Here is a 17054-nt window from a genome sequence, read left to right on the forward strand (position 1 = left end):
GAAACGCTTCGATTCAGTTTGCGGATCTTCAGTACGTACAACCACCACCACCACGACCACGACCACATTCCTCATCATCATCGACAGGCCTCCCAGGTCGCACTGTCGTCATTTCACATAGCACGTCGTTACCATGAGCTCCTCCACTTCGGTGATGCGGTCGAGCTGTTTGAAGAGACCAACAACACAGAGCGCCACATCCTTGGGCACCACTCGCAGACGACACAGCACTGTCCACGACTTCCATGTCGCACGGTGCGCCTCAACGGAGAAGCGGTGCGACGGTCCCTGCAGCTCTGCTGCCTTCCTAGCGGCCACCTTCAGGTGCTGCCACGCAGATGCACCGGAGGAGGGGAGCGAAGACGAAATGTGCGGGCCTGCGACGGTCGCACGCGTTTCGCACTCGTCGATGGCACGTAGAACATGTGAGGTCCACTCCTCTCTCCGCTGCGTGGTGTCCACGTTCTGGTCGGAGATCCATAAGTACGTCAGCATTGCCTCCAGCGCGAGTGCGTCGCTACGTGCCAGTTTGGCAGCCCGCAGAGCGGACAGAAAGACGTGCACACCCTCAACACGAGGGTACTGCTCGACCCAAAAGATACCGAAGAGAGCACGGGTCAAGGCAGGGTCGTGAACTCCACAACGCAATGCTTCCATGAGGGTGTGCTTCGCCAATACAGAGGACAGGCGAGTATTGCTGCCGCGCGTTGTGGTGCGAGTGGTCTGCACGTGATGCATGAGGAGGAGGTCAACAATGCGGCAGACAAGCGCCGCTGTGCTACGTGTAGAACGCCGCGCCATGTGCTGCGACCACAGATGCCAATGTGGAAATGCCGCACCTTCACCACCAGCCAGCTGCTGCTGCTGCTGCTGCTGCAGCGCAGTGTACGTGTACGTCTCCAACTTTGCACAGAAATGGTGTTCTTCCTCCCGTTCGTCAACGGCCTTGGGCCTTTCAGGGCTTTGCTGTGTACGGCGCACCCGTTCCAGTAAGAGCTGCGCCATGTATTGTTGCACCGGCGTGGCGCCGGTGTGATGCAACGTCCCTAGTGAATGCTCGAGTACAGCCAGCCCATCTGTCCATGTGATGCAGCTTTCCAACATGAGTACCTCCGTCACAGCTGCAGGAATAAAGTGCACGGTGTGAGGGACCACGGGGTGGAGGTTCAGGACGTACGATTGCCATGTCTCAGGTGGCACGAAAGACACCCAAGAGGCGGTATCACGGCTCCCTGCACCGCATCCCTGACGCCGCTGCAGCGCGGCACGGTTAATGAGGCTCCACATCGCTTGGACGACCATCGCTTTCTTCGGTGCTCCTCTCCGGACGTCCTTGCTGGCAGGGGTTCGCTTCGCCGCTTCCAGTCGCATAAAGGCTCGCATGTCAGCTTCACTGGCGTTCCTCACACATTGGAAGGCTTCACTGAGAGCAGCAGCAGTGATTATTCCACGGCTGCCGATGCAACCGCCCTCGCCACCGCATCGGAGGGTCGGCGTTATGTTGCAGGAAAGGGGTGTGACCTGCTGTTGTTGTTCCAGCGGATACGAGATCGTTGAACCGGCAAGGTACTCTCTGACCCGCCGACGCACCGAATCAACAAGTGCCTGGGTTGTATTCGCCGGCACGCTGCCGTGAAGGATGACAGCAAAGGGACTCGGACTTGAAAGCCGCTTCTGACGCAGACCGCCAAGGTGCCCGCTGGATGTCCCTGTTTCACGGTTCTGCTGCTGCAGCTGCTGCCGCCAGTGAAGCAGCAGATTGACATATCCGTCCCGTGCCACCGCAACGCTAGCGCCGTGACTGCTGGCCGCAGGGGCGCTGCTGAAGCTGGAAGGAAGAGGCAACACAGCAGCAAGAGAGTACAGAGCCTCGCTCAGCCCTGTGTGGCCGCCACGGGTGACACCGCAGACCTCCGCCACCAACACAGCGACCGGTAACACGCACAGCCACTCTGCGAGAGCATCTGTTTCGGCAGCACTGCGCAGACGCGCTGTGCTGCCCGACACTGCGGCGCTCCCCTCTGCGATCCACGCCAACGCCGTCGCCTCCTGCCGCCTCTGCAGCGACCAGGTGGCAAGACGCTGGCCGCCCCACAACAGCGAGCGCACATCGCCAAGCAAGACCCCTGCTTGCATCCAGGCACGCACGAGGAGTCCATACACCATACGCGGTGGCTCCTGCAAAGAGAGTGTCGAGGCGGAGCTGGTTTGGAGGAGGTGGTAGAGCTCCCGCTCAGAGAGACGGTGTAGCTCACGTGCAGTGTTCGACAACGCGTCCACGGTAGTTGCGTCTCCAGCGAGTTTGTTTCTAGACGCAGAGGACGCCGCCGTATTGGTCAACGTACCGAAAAAAAAGACTTGGGTACAGTGAATTGCGGTGCTCATGTGGTGCACAAGAAGCACCAGGTACGCCGCCGCCTCAAACGCTGCCGTCCTGGCCTGGTTGGTGGCCAAAGTGGAGAGACACGGTTGTGGGAGTGCATCAAGCACTAGCGGCCGAACACAGAACTGAACCAGCGCACTGTAAAAGCTGCGGCTACGCTGTCGGGATGCGCTAGATGCACACGCGCTGCTGACGCTTGCACCGTTGCACACCATAGGAAGAAGAAGCCTCCACAACTCTCGCCGCACCACTGCCGACACCTCCACCATCGACGGTGGTGGTCGAAGAGATTGCAGTGGGAGGAGAACGTAGCCCAGGAGGAGGAGGGAGCTCACACAGACGCTGACGTCCTTCTCTATGCCGGGGGATGTGAGTGGGTTTTTTTCTTGCTTGGGAGACCTGGACAGCACACGCAGCAGCGTAGATCGGAGCGTGGTAGCGCGACGCTGTGTATATGTGTCCAGATTGTGCTGGCTGCTGGATACTTGTGCAGCAGCATGCGGCCCATCTTTGGAGTCATGGTACATGTTCTTGATGATGGATAGAAGCTGTGTGTGAAGTGCATTCCAAGTGAGGCCTTCTTCCTGCTCGGGACACCGCAGCACCCATGGCAGAGGCGTCGGTGGTGGCGCGAGGTCCGCTGTTTCCGAGGTCAGTCGGGCAAGGGTCAGGTCTAACCACCGCTCCAGCGCCACTGCCTTTTCATTACTTGCTGCAGGAAAAGTTGGCACCGGCGGTTGAGCGTGGCTCTTTGCCATCCGCGGTGACGCCTCAGACGCCAAGTCGCCTTCCGGGGACACAGCGGGGTCATCGCGGTATTGCAGGGTGGATTTGGCACTACGTTGTGCATCTTCGGGTAGTACTCGCACAAGCGCATCCGTCTCTGTGTCCTCCACGCGCGTCGGTCGGCGCTGTGTACTGTTGGTACATTGGTAGCGGTTCAGCAGTTGCTGAACGGCGTTTCGTGTGGAAACGTTCTGCAGCACGTCTCGGGTGAGAACAGCGAGAGCGCAGGGTGGGCGGGGGCCCGGATGGCGCTGCTGCTGCTCGTCCAAAGGCCTCTCCTCTGGAAACGGGCTGACGGAGTTGTCACCGGGTGGTGCCGCTGCTGCGGTCGATGAAACAACCACGCCACCTACACGTACTGCAAAAAACTCGTTTGATCTGCCCAGCATTGTCGCGAGAGAGGCAATGCGCTCCACAGCGGTGGCTGAGGGTTGAGAGGAGCTAGGCGCTTCGTTAGAAGCTGAGGGATTCCATGCCTCACCTCCCTCGTCCTGTGGCGGCGGCGGAGCAGTGGTGCCGCGCGTCACAAGGAGCCACTGCATCGAGGCCCTGCGTAGCGGTAGGGTTACGGTGGTGGTGGTGGTGATATCGCCATCAGCGGCTGCAGCAGCACCGACACCGTAGCGCTTCAGACATGCTGTGCTCGAGTCCATTGACGAAGCAACCACCCCACCCCAGAAAAAGCGTAGCATCCACTCCGTCAAGACAGCGGTTTGATGCTGAGAAAGGCGGTTTTGGATCCACTTGGTGATGAGGTGGTTCGAGACGACCTGGGGAAAGGCGGTGAGCAACGTGAGGAGGTCTGCGGGGGGTAGCCACGCTGCGGCATCGGCTGTGCGTGTGTGCGCGGCGCATGCGAGCACAGCGGCGAGACATACCTGCTCACTCACTGGCGACGCGCGGCGCATGGTGGTGGAGTGCATGTAGAAAGCCAGAAACGCATCCAGAGGCCTGGTGCCGCTGAGCCGGAGGCTGCTTGTGTCCGGGACGGTTTCCCCGTCTTTCGCTGCCTCGTCCACTCCTTCTTCAGCACGACCGAGTCGCTCCATGTGGTGGAAGACGGACACAACCGCCTCTGGCCCCCGCAGTGTTTCATGAGCCGCCACTTCCACTACGCGCAGGAGAGCGGGGTAGACGTGCGTCTGCCCTGACCACGCCAGGCAGCGGTGCAGCAGCCGGGCACAGGGAATGGCGGCGTGACTCATGGCAGCGCAGTCTCCACCCATAGGTTTCTGAGCCGCATCCGTGGTGTTTCCAGCAGCTTGCAAATCCACCGTTCCCTCGCAGAGAATGAGGTACAGCACCCACTGTGCCGCCTGTTGCGCCGCGCGCAGAGTCGACAGGGTGAAGTGCACCAGAGGATTTGTCAGGTGCTCCATGGCAGTGCGGCCGTCCTTCATCCGCGCCAGTGCCGCCACAGGCGATGACGAGGCATCAGAGGCTGCTGCTGCTGCTGCTGCTGCACGAGCGCCAGCAGTGGAGCCAGTGCAGTACGCAGAGGCTAGCGCCTCAGTGACTTTCGCTTCGGTCAGCATGTCCACCTCTTGTACGAAGAGGAGCAGGAAAGGCCGCGGCGTTGTCGAAGAAAGCTGTATCCCATGAAAGGCGTCGAGACTAACAAGGTCACGGCAGAGCTCCGTCACCGCGACCGTCGTCGAGACGCTGTGAAGAGTAAAGAGGATCCACATGTACAGGTGACGTACCAACTCCTGTGACGCGCTGTCGCCATTAAGCCAGGCAAGTTCTATGCTGAGGGCGTGGTAGCCGCGGGCGCGCAGCCGCGCCAGCTTTTGCGCGCGCATGCCGTCATCGTCCGTACCCTCTCGCACACGAAACTTGACCTGCCACACAAAAGCAGCGAAGTCCACGTCCCATACGGCTTCCAAAATTTTGTGGAGCGCTGCTGTGACAAGGGCACGTGGAGACGGGAAGTGCCCTCGAGTCGGCGGAGTTGTGGTGGGCGTGGTGTCGCTAAGCGCCTCGTGCTCCACGCATGCACGCAGGCAGGAGAGTACAAGTCGGGGAAGCAGTTCTGCGCAGGACCACTCGGCAAACGACGCAGCGGAGTCTTCAATGTTTCTTCTACGCTTGAGGACAGAAGCTGGAGGCTGGAGAGGTGGCGATGTCGGTGATGCACCTCTCCGCTGGTGGGCCTCACTGACCAATCGGTGACTGTCGAGGGCGAGCTCGTTCAGAAGGTAGCACCAGGTTCGCCTTAGTTTGACGACGACTGCGGCAATGCTGTCGACGAGGGCCGCCAGCTTCCGCCGGTTGCTGAAGTGTGATAGCGGGGCTGCGCTGTTTCCTTGATCAGTCAGCTGCCGAAGCGCGCGGAGCTGCAGCGGCCAATCCTGCAGCACCTCCACACGAGGTCCGCTTGAGAGACACTGTGCCACCGTCGTGCACGCAGCGAGTGCTGTCTCACAGAGGCTGCTCAACTGCTGATGAAGCACCGCTTTCTCCGCTACACCCGGCACGGCATTTACAGTGACAGACTGTATGCAGTTGGGTGGTGAGGGTGATGACGGCAGGGCGGCACCCCAAAGGACCACGTCCAGCCACGGGACGAGCGTCGAGTACAATCGACGCACGAGGGACTTCGCTTGCCGCCGACACGCCCACACCAAAGCCCCTATCAACAGCTGCATAGACTCCCACTCTTGTGAGGAAAAGGGTTCGTGCGGCACCGACGAGGCACAACAAAACTGCTCTTGGGCTTTGAGACACAGAGACCGAAGCTGTTCAACCGTATCGACGGCGGTCTCGCTGTGTTTTGATGCACTGTGTGCAATGTGTTCACCTTGCGCACATCCACCACCACCACCACCACCACCAGTGCGGCTGCTACGTGTAGTGGCGGCGCTGTGCAGGAGCCAGTCCATGGTCACACGTTCCACAAAGTCGGTTTCAGCTCGGTCGCAAAGGCGGATAAACATGTGCAGCACCCGCAGGGTCTCGGGCGTTGCTTCTGTCCGCTCAGTTGGTGCTTCTTGTCGCCGCTTCGCAGAGAACGGCGGACCGATGTATGTCATGAGCATGTCGACGCAGTCGCCCCACATTGTCCAACGGCTCACAGTGGACGCACCCACCTGCTGCACCACTGCGTTGAGAGAGGCTACTACCACTCGCTCCACCTCCGCATTAAGCATCAAGGACGTCACACGAGGCGGTGGGCCATGGACAAGGGAGGTCTTCTCCGACCACGCGTGTCGCAGGGCTTCGATAAAGGCAGACATGGCCGCCGTTGGCGGGTGACAAGCCCTGCTTCGCTGGAGTTGCATCAGTACTTGGGCAGCGGCGTCCAGCACGGCGTGGCTACTCGCCGCCACCGCATTTGTCTTGCGAGAGGAGAACTCCGTGTACAGCGACACAAAGTGTGCAACAGCACTTTTGCCGTGTGCCTCAATCGAGAATGGGCTGGCATCCACCGCGGTATGGCGCAGATCAGCAGTGCCGCCAGCACAGCCAAGAACAGCGCCATTAGAGCGCGTTATCTGGTCCGTGGTTGTAGGATGATGTTCGGTGAAGACAATGGCGTCCTTCTGGAGTTCTTCGTCCGCCCGTTGAACAGCCGCCTGTTGTGCACGCTGGAGCTGTGCCGGCGCAGCAGTGCTGGGCAACCACGCTAGTTCCACACAAGCAGGAATGTACGTGAGTAGCGTCAGCGGCTGCACACATGCCAAGGCATCCAAACTCATGTGAGCGGCGGCGGCAGTAAGTGTGGAGAGCGACAAGAGATGCGTTGGCGTCAGTTCAGAGACCCAATTCGCGCCACCGGGGCTCGAGGCTGCGAGAGAGGCGGGGCCTGAAAGGCGGCGATGATGGCCTGACGATTGCCGTCGCTGTGCGCTGCCGCTGCCGACGACCCAGCGAGTAACCGAGTCGCACGGCGACGTTGACACCAGCTGAATGGGTTCCATGTGCTGTTCCACCAGAACAGTGTTCAGTACCTGCTGGATTCCCACAAGCAGCGTCTGAGCCTCCCGGTCCGAGAAGCGGCGTTGGCGGGCTTGGGTACGAACAATGTCCATAGCGAGGGCGATGACGAGTGTGTCGGGGCAGCGGATGCGCTGGAGGTGTTCCAACATTTGCTGCTGAAGGGTAGCGTTGACGGGTGGGGCATCGACGCCGCCCTGGAGAGACTGCGCGAGAAGCTGTACAAGGGGCTTGTGTGTGGACGACAGAAGTGGCGCATCAAGTTCAGCGAGAGCAGCCAGCACGTTTGCGTTGCGCACAACGACTGTGTGTCCATCACCTTCACTGGTCGTTCTCTCTAGGTACGCACGGTATGGCGAGGCTTCCTCCGCAAGGGCTTGCAAGGCACGTTGACGGTACGTCTTGTAAACGCGCTGCGAGAGGACATCCCAGTGCAGTCCACCGCGTCCCTTTGCGGCGGCGGTTGCTGCCGTGCTTGAGTTCCTCATCGATTTCTTCGCTTCACAGCGCAGCCGGATAATGTGGTACTGGATGAGGTGCAGGGTTGCATCGTAGACTTCGGCAGGGATACCCAGGCTCGCTCTTGCACCCTCCGTCACCATTGTTTCTCCATCGGCTGTCAGCCCACAGAGCCCAAGCAGCAAGTCCAAATCTTGAACCGCCAGCGCCGCCTGTGCGACATAGCCCACCGCACTCGGTGTCCACATGCTTCGCCAAACCAGGGTGCTATCGTCCTGCTCTGCCGCGCGTTCAGTGCCCGCCGATCCATTGACGGCTACTCCAGGCACGCCTGAGGTGGCCCCGTACAACTCGATCATCTGTGCATAGCGGCGCACACGTCGTAGTGTAAGAAGGGCGTTCTTGAGAAGATGCTGAGAGAGCCGCACCTCATCGAGAAGGACGTCGTCGTTGATGATCCTTGTGTTCATCTGGTCCGGTGATGCAAAGTACTCCATGATGGGCTGGGTCAGCAGCAAGCTTGGGGAGTCGCTTGAAGAATTTCCAGCTGCGACCGCGGGAGATGTCACGTCTGACTCTCCTGACCGGTGTGGCAAACCCCACAGCTGCTCTAACCACGCACTGTGCTCAGGGAGCAGCTGACGGCGCAGTTCCGCGACCTCACGCAAGACTTGCAGCGCTGTGCGCCAGTCGCCGAGATCGCAAGCCGCATCACTCACCATCTTGAGCGTCCTCAAAAGCGCTGCTCTCTCGACAGAGGTTAAGGCGTGGGCGGCGAGGGACCGAAGGGACGTCTGCACCAGCTGCTGGCAGTCATCTCTGACGACGCGCACAAGTTCGGCCCATTGACTAGCGCAGTTCAACAGGGTTGCCATGGACCACACTGTATGCATGCTGGAGACTCGGTGAACACTGTTCCGGAAAAACTGAAGCGCGGCAAGCCAAGATGGGTCTTGCGCGGACCCGCTCCGAGCGGTAGTGGTTTTGCTGCTCTGTGCGTGCGCCGCCAGCCCGCGGAGGCCCTGTCCTCGCTCACCCGTCCCAAGTCGATGTAATAAGAGATTTGGTGGAGACCCCACCATGAAGGATGTACAGGAATGGATCACAGCACCGGATGCCTCTGCGAGAATGTACACCTGTAATACTTGGCGCACTGAGGCATCCGTCATCGTTGAGAGACCACTGCGAGTGCGCATGTCGCAGTATTCCAGTGCGCGACTCCACGCGCCCCGAACTAGCGCGCTGCCGAGCAGCAGTTCATACGTTTGCGCGTTGGGCATGAGCGCCTGCTCCATCTCCCCTAGCTCATCTAGTTGCCGCATCAGAGCTGCTCTTGTGGTGGAAGAGAGAGAGGTGGCCTTGGGGAATGGCGGTACCGTGAACACTGTTTGTGCATGGGCCAACGCCGCAGTCGACGAGAGCGTTTCTGGCAGTGGCGCCATTCCGTGTTTTTTCACCTCTTCCCCATATTTGGACTCCTTCTGTTCCACCCTTCGCTTGTCGCGCATCTTTTCTTGTCGAAGCCGTTGCACCGAAGACAGCAGGCGCGCCCAAAACTCCTCCACAACGTCTACCTGACCCCACAATGCGTGCCGTTGGGCAATGTAAAGAAGTAGGTTCAAGTGCTGCGCCGTGGGTGACACGTGGTGCTGCTGAACCGCCTCACTAAACAGCTCGAAGGCACGGTACCACAGGGCCCCCGTGGTGGTCGTCGACGTCGGCGTTGCGACTCTGGTCGCGGTCGACGGGGTGCCGGAGCTACTTGTTGAGTTTTCTCCGACAGTCTGGCGTTCGCGCCGTCGCCTTTCACGGCGATGCAGGAGTAGGCGGTGCAGGAAGTGATGCTCGCTGTTCGGAGCTGCAAATGAGTTGGGTCGTGAGACTCTTGGTGTGGTCATCACCGTGGAGGGCTGGCTGCTGGGGTTGCGGAGGAGTGTCGAGTGGAGCACCACCTCGCCGTGCCTCTCTGGCGCTGCTGCTGCTGCTGCTGCTGACGAAGACGACAATGACGACCGCACTTTTGATGGTGGTTTGTGTGGCAACGATGCTCGACTCGATGTGACTGATGTTGCTGCAGCGTGGGCAAAGCCCAGTAGCATTGTGTGTAGGTCTTGCATGGTGCGAATGGGTCGCACTTCAACCACATCGATGACGGAGTCATGGCCACACACACCATGCGCATCTGAACTGCTCTCGTTCGCACGTCGGGCGCTTGTATACGCAGGCCGGAACTCGCGCGCGGGCGTGTGCAAGACTGGCACAGTGAAAGGCGTATCGAGAACAGCTTGGACGTGCTGAAGAGAGGCCACGCTGGGGTGAAGAGGGGCGATGGGGGTGGGGAGGAGTCGATGAAGGGAGTGCGGGGTGAGACTTGCCCGCATCTTATATACGCGCACGCGCCGCGGCGCTTGCTGTAATGCCGTGCAAGACGACGTCCGCGTTTGCGCGCGTGTGCTCACATGAAAAGTATACAGCGCATATAGTGCCCGCGAGAAGGGGCTGCTACACGGGGAACACACACACACACACACACAGTTGAGCGAATCCAGCGGTACATGTATGCGTGAGAGGAAGTGGATATCGCAGTGGTCAGACAACGAGGGGGGACGGGGGCGGAGTAGAGGCACAGAGTGTGTCCAGTACAGCGGCGTGCATGGGTGGGTGGATGGATGGGGTTGCGGGGGGTGGGGGGCGTTGGGGGGAGGGTAGCATAGAAAAAAAAAGACGGCCACTAACGCGCGGAACCGTACAAGCCATGGGGCGCTTGGCTCCATATACAAAAACATATATATATATATATGTATATATACGCATATAAATCATATGTAAATTTCTATTCCCCCCCCACCCCTCACCCCTTCTTTGGCTCTTTAGGACTGCAGAACTCCTTCCCTCACCTCCACTTTAGAAATTTTCTTTTGTTTCCCCGCTGATTCGTTCGGACTGTGGCATCTGGAAGGATCACGGGGATGCACCAGCTCTCGTGATCCGTGCCATACGTAACGAATTTTCGATAGTAGTCTCATTTTTCATTCCTGTGTCGGTACGTGCGTGTGTGTGTGTGTCGCCCAGCAGGCACGATTGATCGATAAAACTGTGTGTGTGTGTCTGTGCCAAGTGGGGGGGGGGGAGGGGGTGATTGAGGGTTAGGAGCAATGCACAAGTGGGCCTATGTCAGCCCATCTCGTCCCCCCCCCCTTTTTACGTGCTCACAGATTCCCTCTGTTGAGTTTCAGGGAAGCTTTTCCCTTCCAGGGCCTTGACCTGGACATACCCACCACACCCACACGCACTCGAGTGTTGACTCCCTCTCCTCCCCCCTCCCCGAACGTCACCTCCTCCCCCCCTCCCCCTTTTTTTCCCATGATGCGTTTATGCGCATGAAGCTGGAAGCAGCTGGGGTGTTAGGTCTAGAGAGTGTGAAGGAACATACGCTTCATTCGAAAAAAACATTTGTGCGCTCTCTTGCTGAGAGTGCACACGTGTCATTTTTTCACCTCTTTGCTCTCCGCATAGGTGCAGCTCTTATAGCCACCACCACCACCGCTGCTGCTGCTGCTGCTGGTGCTGCCGTCGCCGTCGTCGTGTCATGCGCATTAGAAGGAAATATCACTCAGGGTCTGTGACCGGTAGCCCTCGAAACTACTCATCTCCGAATAGAAGCTCATCAGGCTGCTCATAGGACTTGTGATCAAAGTGCCTATGGGGGCATAATCGACAGAATCTGATCCGCTGTCTGCTTGTACGTCAGCTTCGAGCGTGCCCAGGTCGCCACTGTTGGCTGTTTGCGCAAGAGGCCCCTGCACCACTACGGGCACCGCCGTGCCGATCGGGTTAGCCATCGCTGTAGCGTTGGACGCCCTGCCGGGCAATTGGGCACCGAAGCCGTAGCACGCGAACGCACCAAACTCGTCTGCCAGGACATCGGTGAACGTCTTGGCGTGGTTAAAGTGGAGGGAAAGTCGGTGTTCCTTCAGAATAAGAGGACCGATGCCTGAGGCGAACATCACCACATTCCATAGAAGTCCCATCGGAAAGTCTACTGGCAGCCCGAGCGCGATGCGCAGCCGCACCAGGTTCGATCGAGAAATGGTTGGCCCGCACTCCACCTCCACACGCCCAAATCCGGTCCAGAAGAGGTCGTAGACTTGCCGGGCGTCTACTGGCCTGTGATCTGTCACATCGGAAGCCGACTTGCATGGGCTGCTACCCGGACCGTCCGCATCCGCAGAGGACTGCGAGTCCGTTGACGACGACGACGACGACGAGTCATATGGTGAGTAATCCGCTATCTTGCGCTGCATCGTCAGAGATGGCAGAACACCAGGCGTGAACATCATTTTAATGAACATGCACGGGATAGTCGGACATCTCAGAGAATGAAAGAGGCGACACTCGACACTGTGCCCAGTGGGGCTGATGATACGGCTGGACACCGCAATGGTGAGCTCCTGATCACCCCACATTCGCCGATACACCTGGTGACAATAGAAGGAGACATGGTGCATCATAAACCAGTAGGCGAGCATGTGGGGAAGAGGAAAAAGCATCGCCACAGGCGCGTGATGCAGCAGGGCTGGCGGTGATGGTGATGGATGCGATGCCTCTGCTGCCATGACGTGTGGTCCCTCATCTGCGTCCACGGTATGGCTTGTCTCCTGCACGCTTAGGTGGTCTGCAGTGTCAGAACTGTTATCCTCCCCCCCTTCCTCTGTAAAGTCGATAGAGGCTGAGAACAGCGCGCTGTTGCTGGTGTCCGTCATTGTCGTGGTCACGTCCGAGTACGAGGAGCTGTAGGTGACTGAATGTTTCCTCTTTTCACTTTTTTCTACGTAATCACGTGGGTCTCCGGCGGCCACTTGCACCACCCACAGCGAGCCTGGCGGCGACATGGCATTGCGACCGGCTGTAAAAGGAGGGAGCGCGATGTGGTGTCGCATTGGGGGCCCTCCACGATCACCACCGTCGGCGTCGTTGGGCGTTCCTACAGAAAATTCCTTTGCCTCTGTATGTCGTCTGTTCCGCCAGCACAACCATCGCAAGAAGGACTCGGAGACGCATGTGGCAAAGAACATGCCCATGCCATCAGGCACTTCGACAGTGCTAGCCAACAATGCGCTGTATAGCTGCTTGCGCTTCTCATAGCCGAGGATGTGCAGATCGAAAAGGGGGTTGCTTGAGGAGGGGACGACCGCGTCGTCATCACTGGTCAAATCTTCTCTCTGCGTTGCTGCGTGCTGCTGCGGACGGGCGATGGGGCGATTGACAGCGCTGCGATCGTCTCGGAAGCGACGGTACACTTGTTCCCACGAGGATTGGCCCCTGTGAAGCGTCGGCTGCGGCTGGTGGCTGCCGCGCTCGGCACCCAACACACGCGACGCTGCTCCTCTACCTGCTGCCGCTGCCACTGTAGCGGATGCAGGGGAGAGGGAGGAGGCGGGGAGCTGCAGAGGGATTACTGGGTCATTGCCATCCGTCTCGCAGGGGTAAAAGTTCGAGGCATAGGCAATACGCCAGTTGGCAGCGATGGACGCCAGCAGCTTCGAGCGCTCTTCATGCACCGCTGCGGCGTCCCCGACAGAGCGCATGTCCTCGCTGAAAAGAAGAACCTTCACAGAGGTCTCTTCGTCATCGAGCCAGCTCATCGGGCGAAGCCGCACCGGCGGTGTGGGGGGAGCGATCATCCCATGCGAGGAAAACGGAGTTGCGGAGTTTTGCTGCTTGGCAGGCTTCGCGGCTGTGGAGGGCGTTGCATTTCTGTCGTGTGTCGCCGTGGGTGTTGGACCCGCTGTGCAGGTCCGACGGATGAACTCCATCTTTGCTTCGTTGGTGGCACCCCACAACCGATCATATAATTGCGGCCGGCGACCACTTTCGGAGAGCAGGAAGTGTAATACTCGCTGTAAACGATGCGCCTGCCGATGTTGTTGTTTGGACTGCGCCAAGGTCCCGCCCTGCACAGCCCCCTCCTGTTGATCACTCAGTGGCAGGGATGCGAACAAAGGGGAGTATGGGACTGTCGTGTGTGTGACATTCCGTGCCACTGTCTGCGTCGCATACCGTTGAGCGAAGCGCAGAAGCTGTAAGTGAAGTTCTGCTGTCTTCGGCTCATTCAGGCGGAGGTGCGGGGTGGGAGGCGTGGCTGCCCTTGGGTCGACGATGTCTTTGTGCACAAGGCACAGCTCTTCAAGCCGCACCACGCGCGGCTTTGTTTCTGCCGAGTGGTGGAAGTGGTAGAGGTACCAGGCGCTGCTGCTGTTGCGGCGAAGGCGGGGGGCCGTCGTCACGTGTGCGTCCGTGTAAGGCATACATGGCGCTGCTGCCACCGCTTCCGCCGCCTCGAGAGTTTCTGTTGTTGCCTGGGGAATCAAGGAGTTGCAGAAATGTAGCAGATATCGCATCCACAGCTGCTGCCAGAGGGAGTTGCTGACTGAAACACGGCGCCACATGGCGTGGCTGGCAGCAGCCAGGTTTCGAAGAAGGTCGTTGAGCGGCACGAAGGCGCAGACATAATTGAATACGCTTTCGTCGAGGTCCAGAAGACTGAGCGGTCGTGCGGCCTGCCGCGTCGTCAATGTGCTGGACACACCGCCAGAAAAAGGGGTCGTGCTAGGCGAGTTGGCTGCCATCGCTGCAGCTTTTGAGATCCGAATATGTTCGCCTTTTTTGTTTTTTTTTCTGTCGAGAAAGTGAGGGTGGGATCTCAGAGATGCGTGTGCCCAGACGAAGAGCGCGCGCACGCGTGTCTTCACGGCTGGTGTCTAGAACTGATCGATATCCCCCTCTTCTGTACACACCCACCCACCGCTTCTCGTATACTTTTTTTTTGTATGCTTGTGTACGTGCCTGGATTTCTGACTGTCCTCTTCAGTGCTTTGGTGATGTGCGTTTCGGAAAAAAAAAGGTGCGGTGGTAGTGGTGGAGCGGGAGATCGATGATACGTGTGTAGGATAGAAAGAGTGGGTGGGTGGGTGGGTGGGGGGGGAGGGGAAGGGAGGGGGATTACCCCAGCAAACCTCTGCGACACGCCTGTTCTTGAATGGGTTCGTCGAAGGGATGGTCGTGTGATATATACCGCCAGTGACTATACAACAGAGATGGGCCACCCCGTTGCACCGGCTGACCTTCTCTTTTCTTCTCCCCCCCCCTGCTGGTGTTCGATGGTGTGTCTGTGTCTGTCTGTGTCTGCGTGGGCGGGGGGGGGGGAGGGGGGAAGAGTGAAGGGTGAAAGGAGAACGCACGTGTACAAGGAGTAACGCCGACCCATATGGAATCGAATTCGCTTCTTCTACCGCACCGCATCGCAGCACCCCTTCGCCTCTCCTCGGGGGAGTTCTTGACCGAGCCCTTTAGTGTGTTCACTGCACGTTACGTTACTCCTGGAGTCGCGCCACGAGGGTGTCCCACTCCTTTAGGCTGCATTTCCCACGGAAGCCGAACTTGGAGCTGCCGCCTTTCATCCCCTCTAGTGTTTCCCTCGCCAGCTCGACGGCTCTCTCCAGGTCTTCGGGCGACTCGCCGCCTGTGATGAAAACCTGGCCCGCCACATCCTTCGTGCCAGTCAGTTTGCTTGTCGTGCACCGCTTCGCCGCCCATGCGGAAACCAGCACCACGTGGCGCAGCCCTGCTACATCAAGCAGCGAGCGAACCTCGTTGAAGAAATCAACCTCCACGTCGTCGCGGCGCAGGGGTACCGTGACAGGGGGGGCGGCCCTCGAAGACGATACGGCGGCGGCGATGCGCTTCGCCTCCACACTCGCCAACTCCAGCGTCCACCGCTTCATGAGCTTGTCAAGGTCTGCTGCGTCCTTGGAGCGGCGCTCCACCACCGAGACAAAATCTTCGGGCTTGCTGCCACCCAACTCTGGCATCAGTTGCCGTTCTCGCTGATACATCGCGTGGAACTGCTGCGCGGCTCGCTGGCCAGTGATGAAGTGCAGTTTTACTGTTGTCCCCTTCACCTCTTGGTGGAGGAGATACATGGCCTGCAACTCCGCGAGCGTATGCAGATGGGTGCCGCAGCAGGTGCAGCTGTCGATGCCGTCCAGCGAGATGATGCGAATCGGTCCCGTCACGTCCTCCGGAATGCCACGACTGCGAAAGGCCTCTTCACTGCAGTCTTCCAAGGCTGCAGCGGCCTGCTGCCGACGGTCTTGCTCCTGCTGGTACACCTCGCGACTATGAAACACGTCGCACTGCACGGCGACACTGTGTGCGATCGCTTCATTGCAGATAGCCTCGATCTTGGCCACCATATCGTCCGATATTTTCTTTTCCTTGGTGATGTACGCGTGGTACGGTGAGTTCGAGTCGTTTGCGTAGGCGTCAACATTCACCTGGATGAAGCAGTAAGGGTGGGTCAGGGACCAGCTTACGGTGGGAAGGTGCAGCGTGTCCCTTCGCTCTACCACCGCGCTGAGTAAGTGCTGACCGGTGTGATGCTGCATGTGATCGGTCCGACGCGGCCAGTCCACTGTCTGGTGCACCGTAGCCCCCACGGGGAGGGAGGCGGGGCTGGTAAGGATACATGTGTCCCCGACCCGGCGTACCTTAGTGATGGAAAGCTGCGGCGAGGTGGTGGCGTCATACGCGACATCGGGTCTGTCATCGTCAGCACCGGGCACCACTTGAAGCGTGCCGTAGTCGCACGGCTGACCACCACCCTCTGGAAACAGAACAGAGTCGCTCAGGATGACGTCGTACTCTGCGGCGTCGTTACCGGAGCCCTTTGCTTTCTTCACTGCTGCCGTCTTCACCAGCTCACACGAGATGACTGTTGCCGTTAGCTCTCGCAGATACGAATTCTTTTGACATGCCAGCTCACCGACGCGCACGAATGTGGTTGCCATGATTGGTGTGTGCGTGTGTAACGGTGCCGAGTTCACGAGAGAGGAGGAGGGGGAGGAGGAGGGGGGGGGGACACTCCCAGGTCCCCACAGGAGAGACGGGTGACGAACGGAGGTACAGGAGAGGCTCAGAAGAGAAATCTGGGCAGGCACCTTGAACGCTGCTGTTTCCTTCTTACTTCTTTTTTTTTAGTGATTGTTGCGCGGATGGTGGTTGGCTAAGGGAGGGGGGGGGGAGTGTGTAAGAGATAAGATGTGGAGAGAGTTCGTCTACACGGCACCCCGGTAGATGGGGCAAACATGTATACCCCGGAACCGGGGCCGCGGCAGCACAATGACAAACAGTAGAGAGAGAGGTAGTGGGAGCCTGATGTGTAGTGAGGGGGGAGGGAGGAGGACGACGACGGGAGGGGGGGGGGACGGCGCATAGGGACGAGTCATCGCGGAGGTGTTGCTCCACTGCTCAGCGACAACACCCGTTTTTATCCTTGTCGCCTGGGAGTTGATCGCCACTGCTACTACATGTTCGGCGTTAAGGGCGGACCAAGGGGATGGGGGAAGGGGTGAGAGAGGCGGCAGGGGTCGTGTGGGGGATTGAAGAATCGACGTTTATATGTGAAGGTCGAATGGAAAGGGGGGAGGGG

General features: G+C 59.2%; 3 protein-coding genes across 3 annotated transcripts; all 3 read right to left on the reverse strand.

Moving 5' to 3' along the window:
* Positions 1-108: 108 nt before the first annotated feature.
* Positions 109-9462, reverse strand: JKF63_06108 (uncharacterized protein; the record flags this gene model as incomplete). Its single annotated transcript, XM_067902059.1, has 1 exon — positions 109-9462. One exon carries the CDS (start codon positions 9460-9462, stop codon positions 109-111), a length of 9354 nt encoding a protein of 3117 aa, XP_067758406.1.
* Positions 9463-10974: 1512 nt separating this feature from the next.
* Positions 10975-14193, reverse strand: JKF63_06109 (uncharacterized protein; the record flags this gene model as incomplete). The annotated part of the gene is made up of 1 exon (XM_067902060.1): positions 10975-14193. One exon carries the CDS (start codon positions 14191-14193, stop codon positions 11161-11163), a length of 3033 nt encoding a protein of 1010 aa, XP_067758407.1. The 3' UTR covers positions 10975-11160.
* A 744-nt stretch (positions 14194-14937) lies between these two features.
* Positions 14938-16413, reverse strand: JKF63_06110 (uncharacterized protein; the record flags this gene model as incomplete). Its single annotated transcript, XM_067902061.1, has 1 exon — positions 14938-16413. One exon carries the CDS (start codon positions 16411-16413, stop codon positions 14938-14940), a length of 1476 nt encoding a protein of 491 aa, XP_067758408.1.
* Between the last annotated feature and the right edge of the window lie 641 nt (positions 16414-17054).

This window comes from Porcisia hertigi, chromosome 15 (assembly GCF_017918235.1).
Source record: "Porcisia hertigi strain C119 chromosome 15, whole genome shotgun sequence".
NCBI classification, from domain to species: Eukaryota; Euglenozoa; class Kinetoplastea; order Trypanosomatida; family Trypanosomatidae; genus Porcisia; species Porcisia hertigi.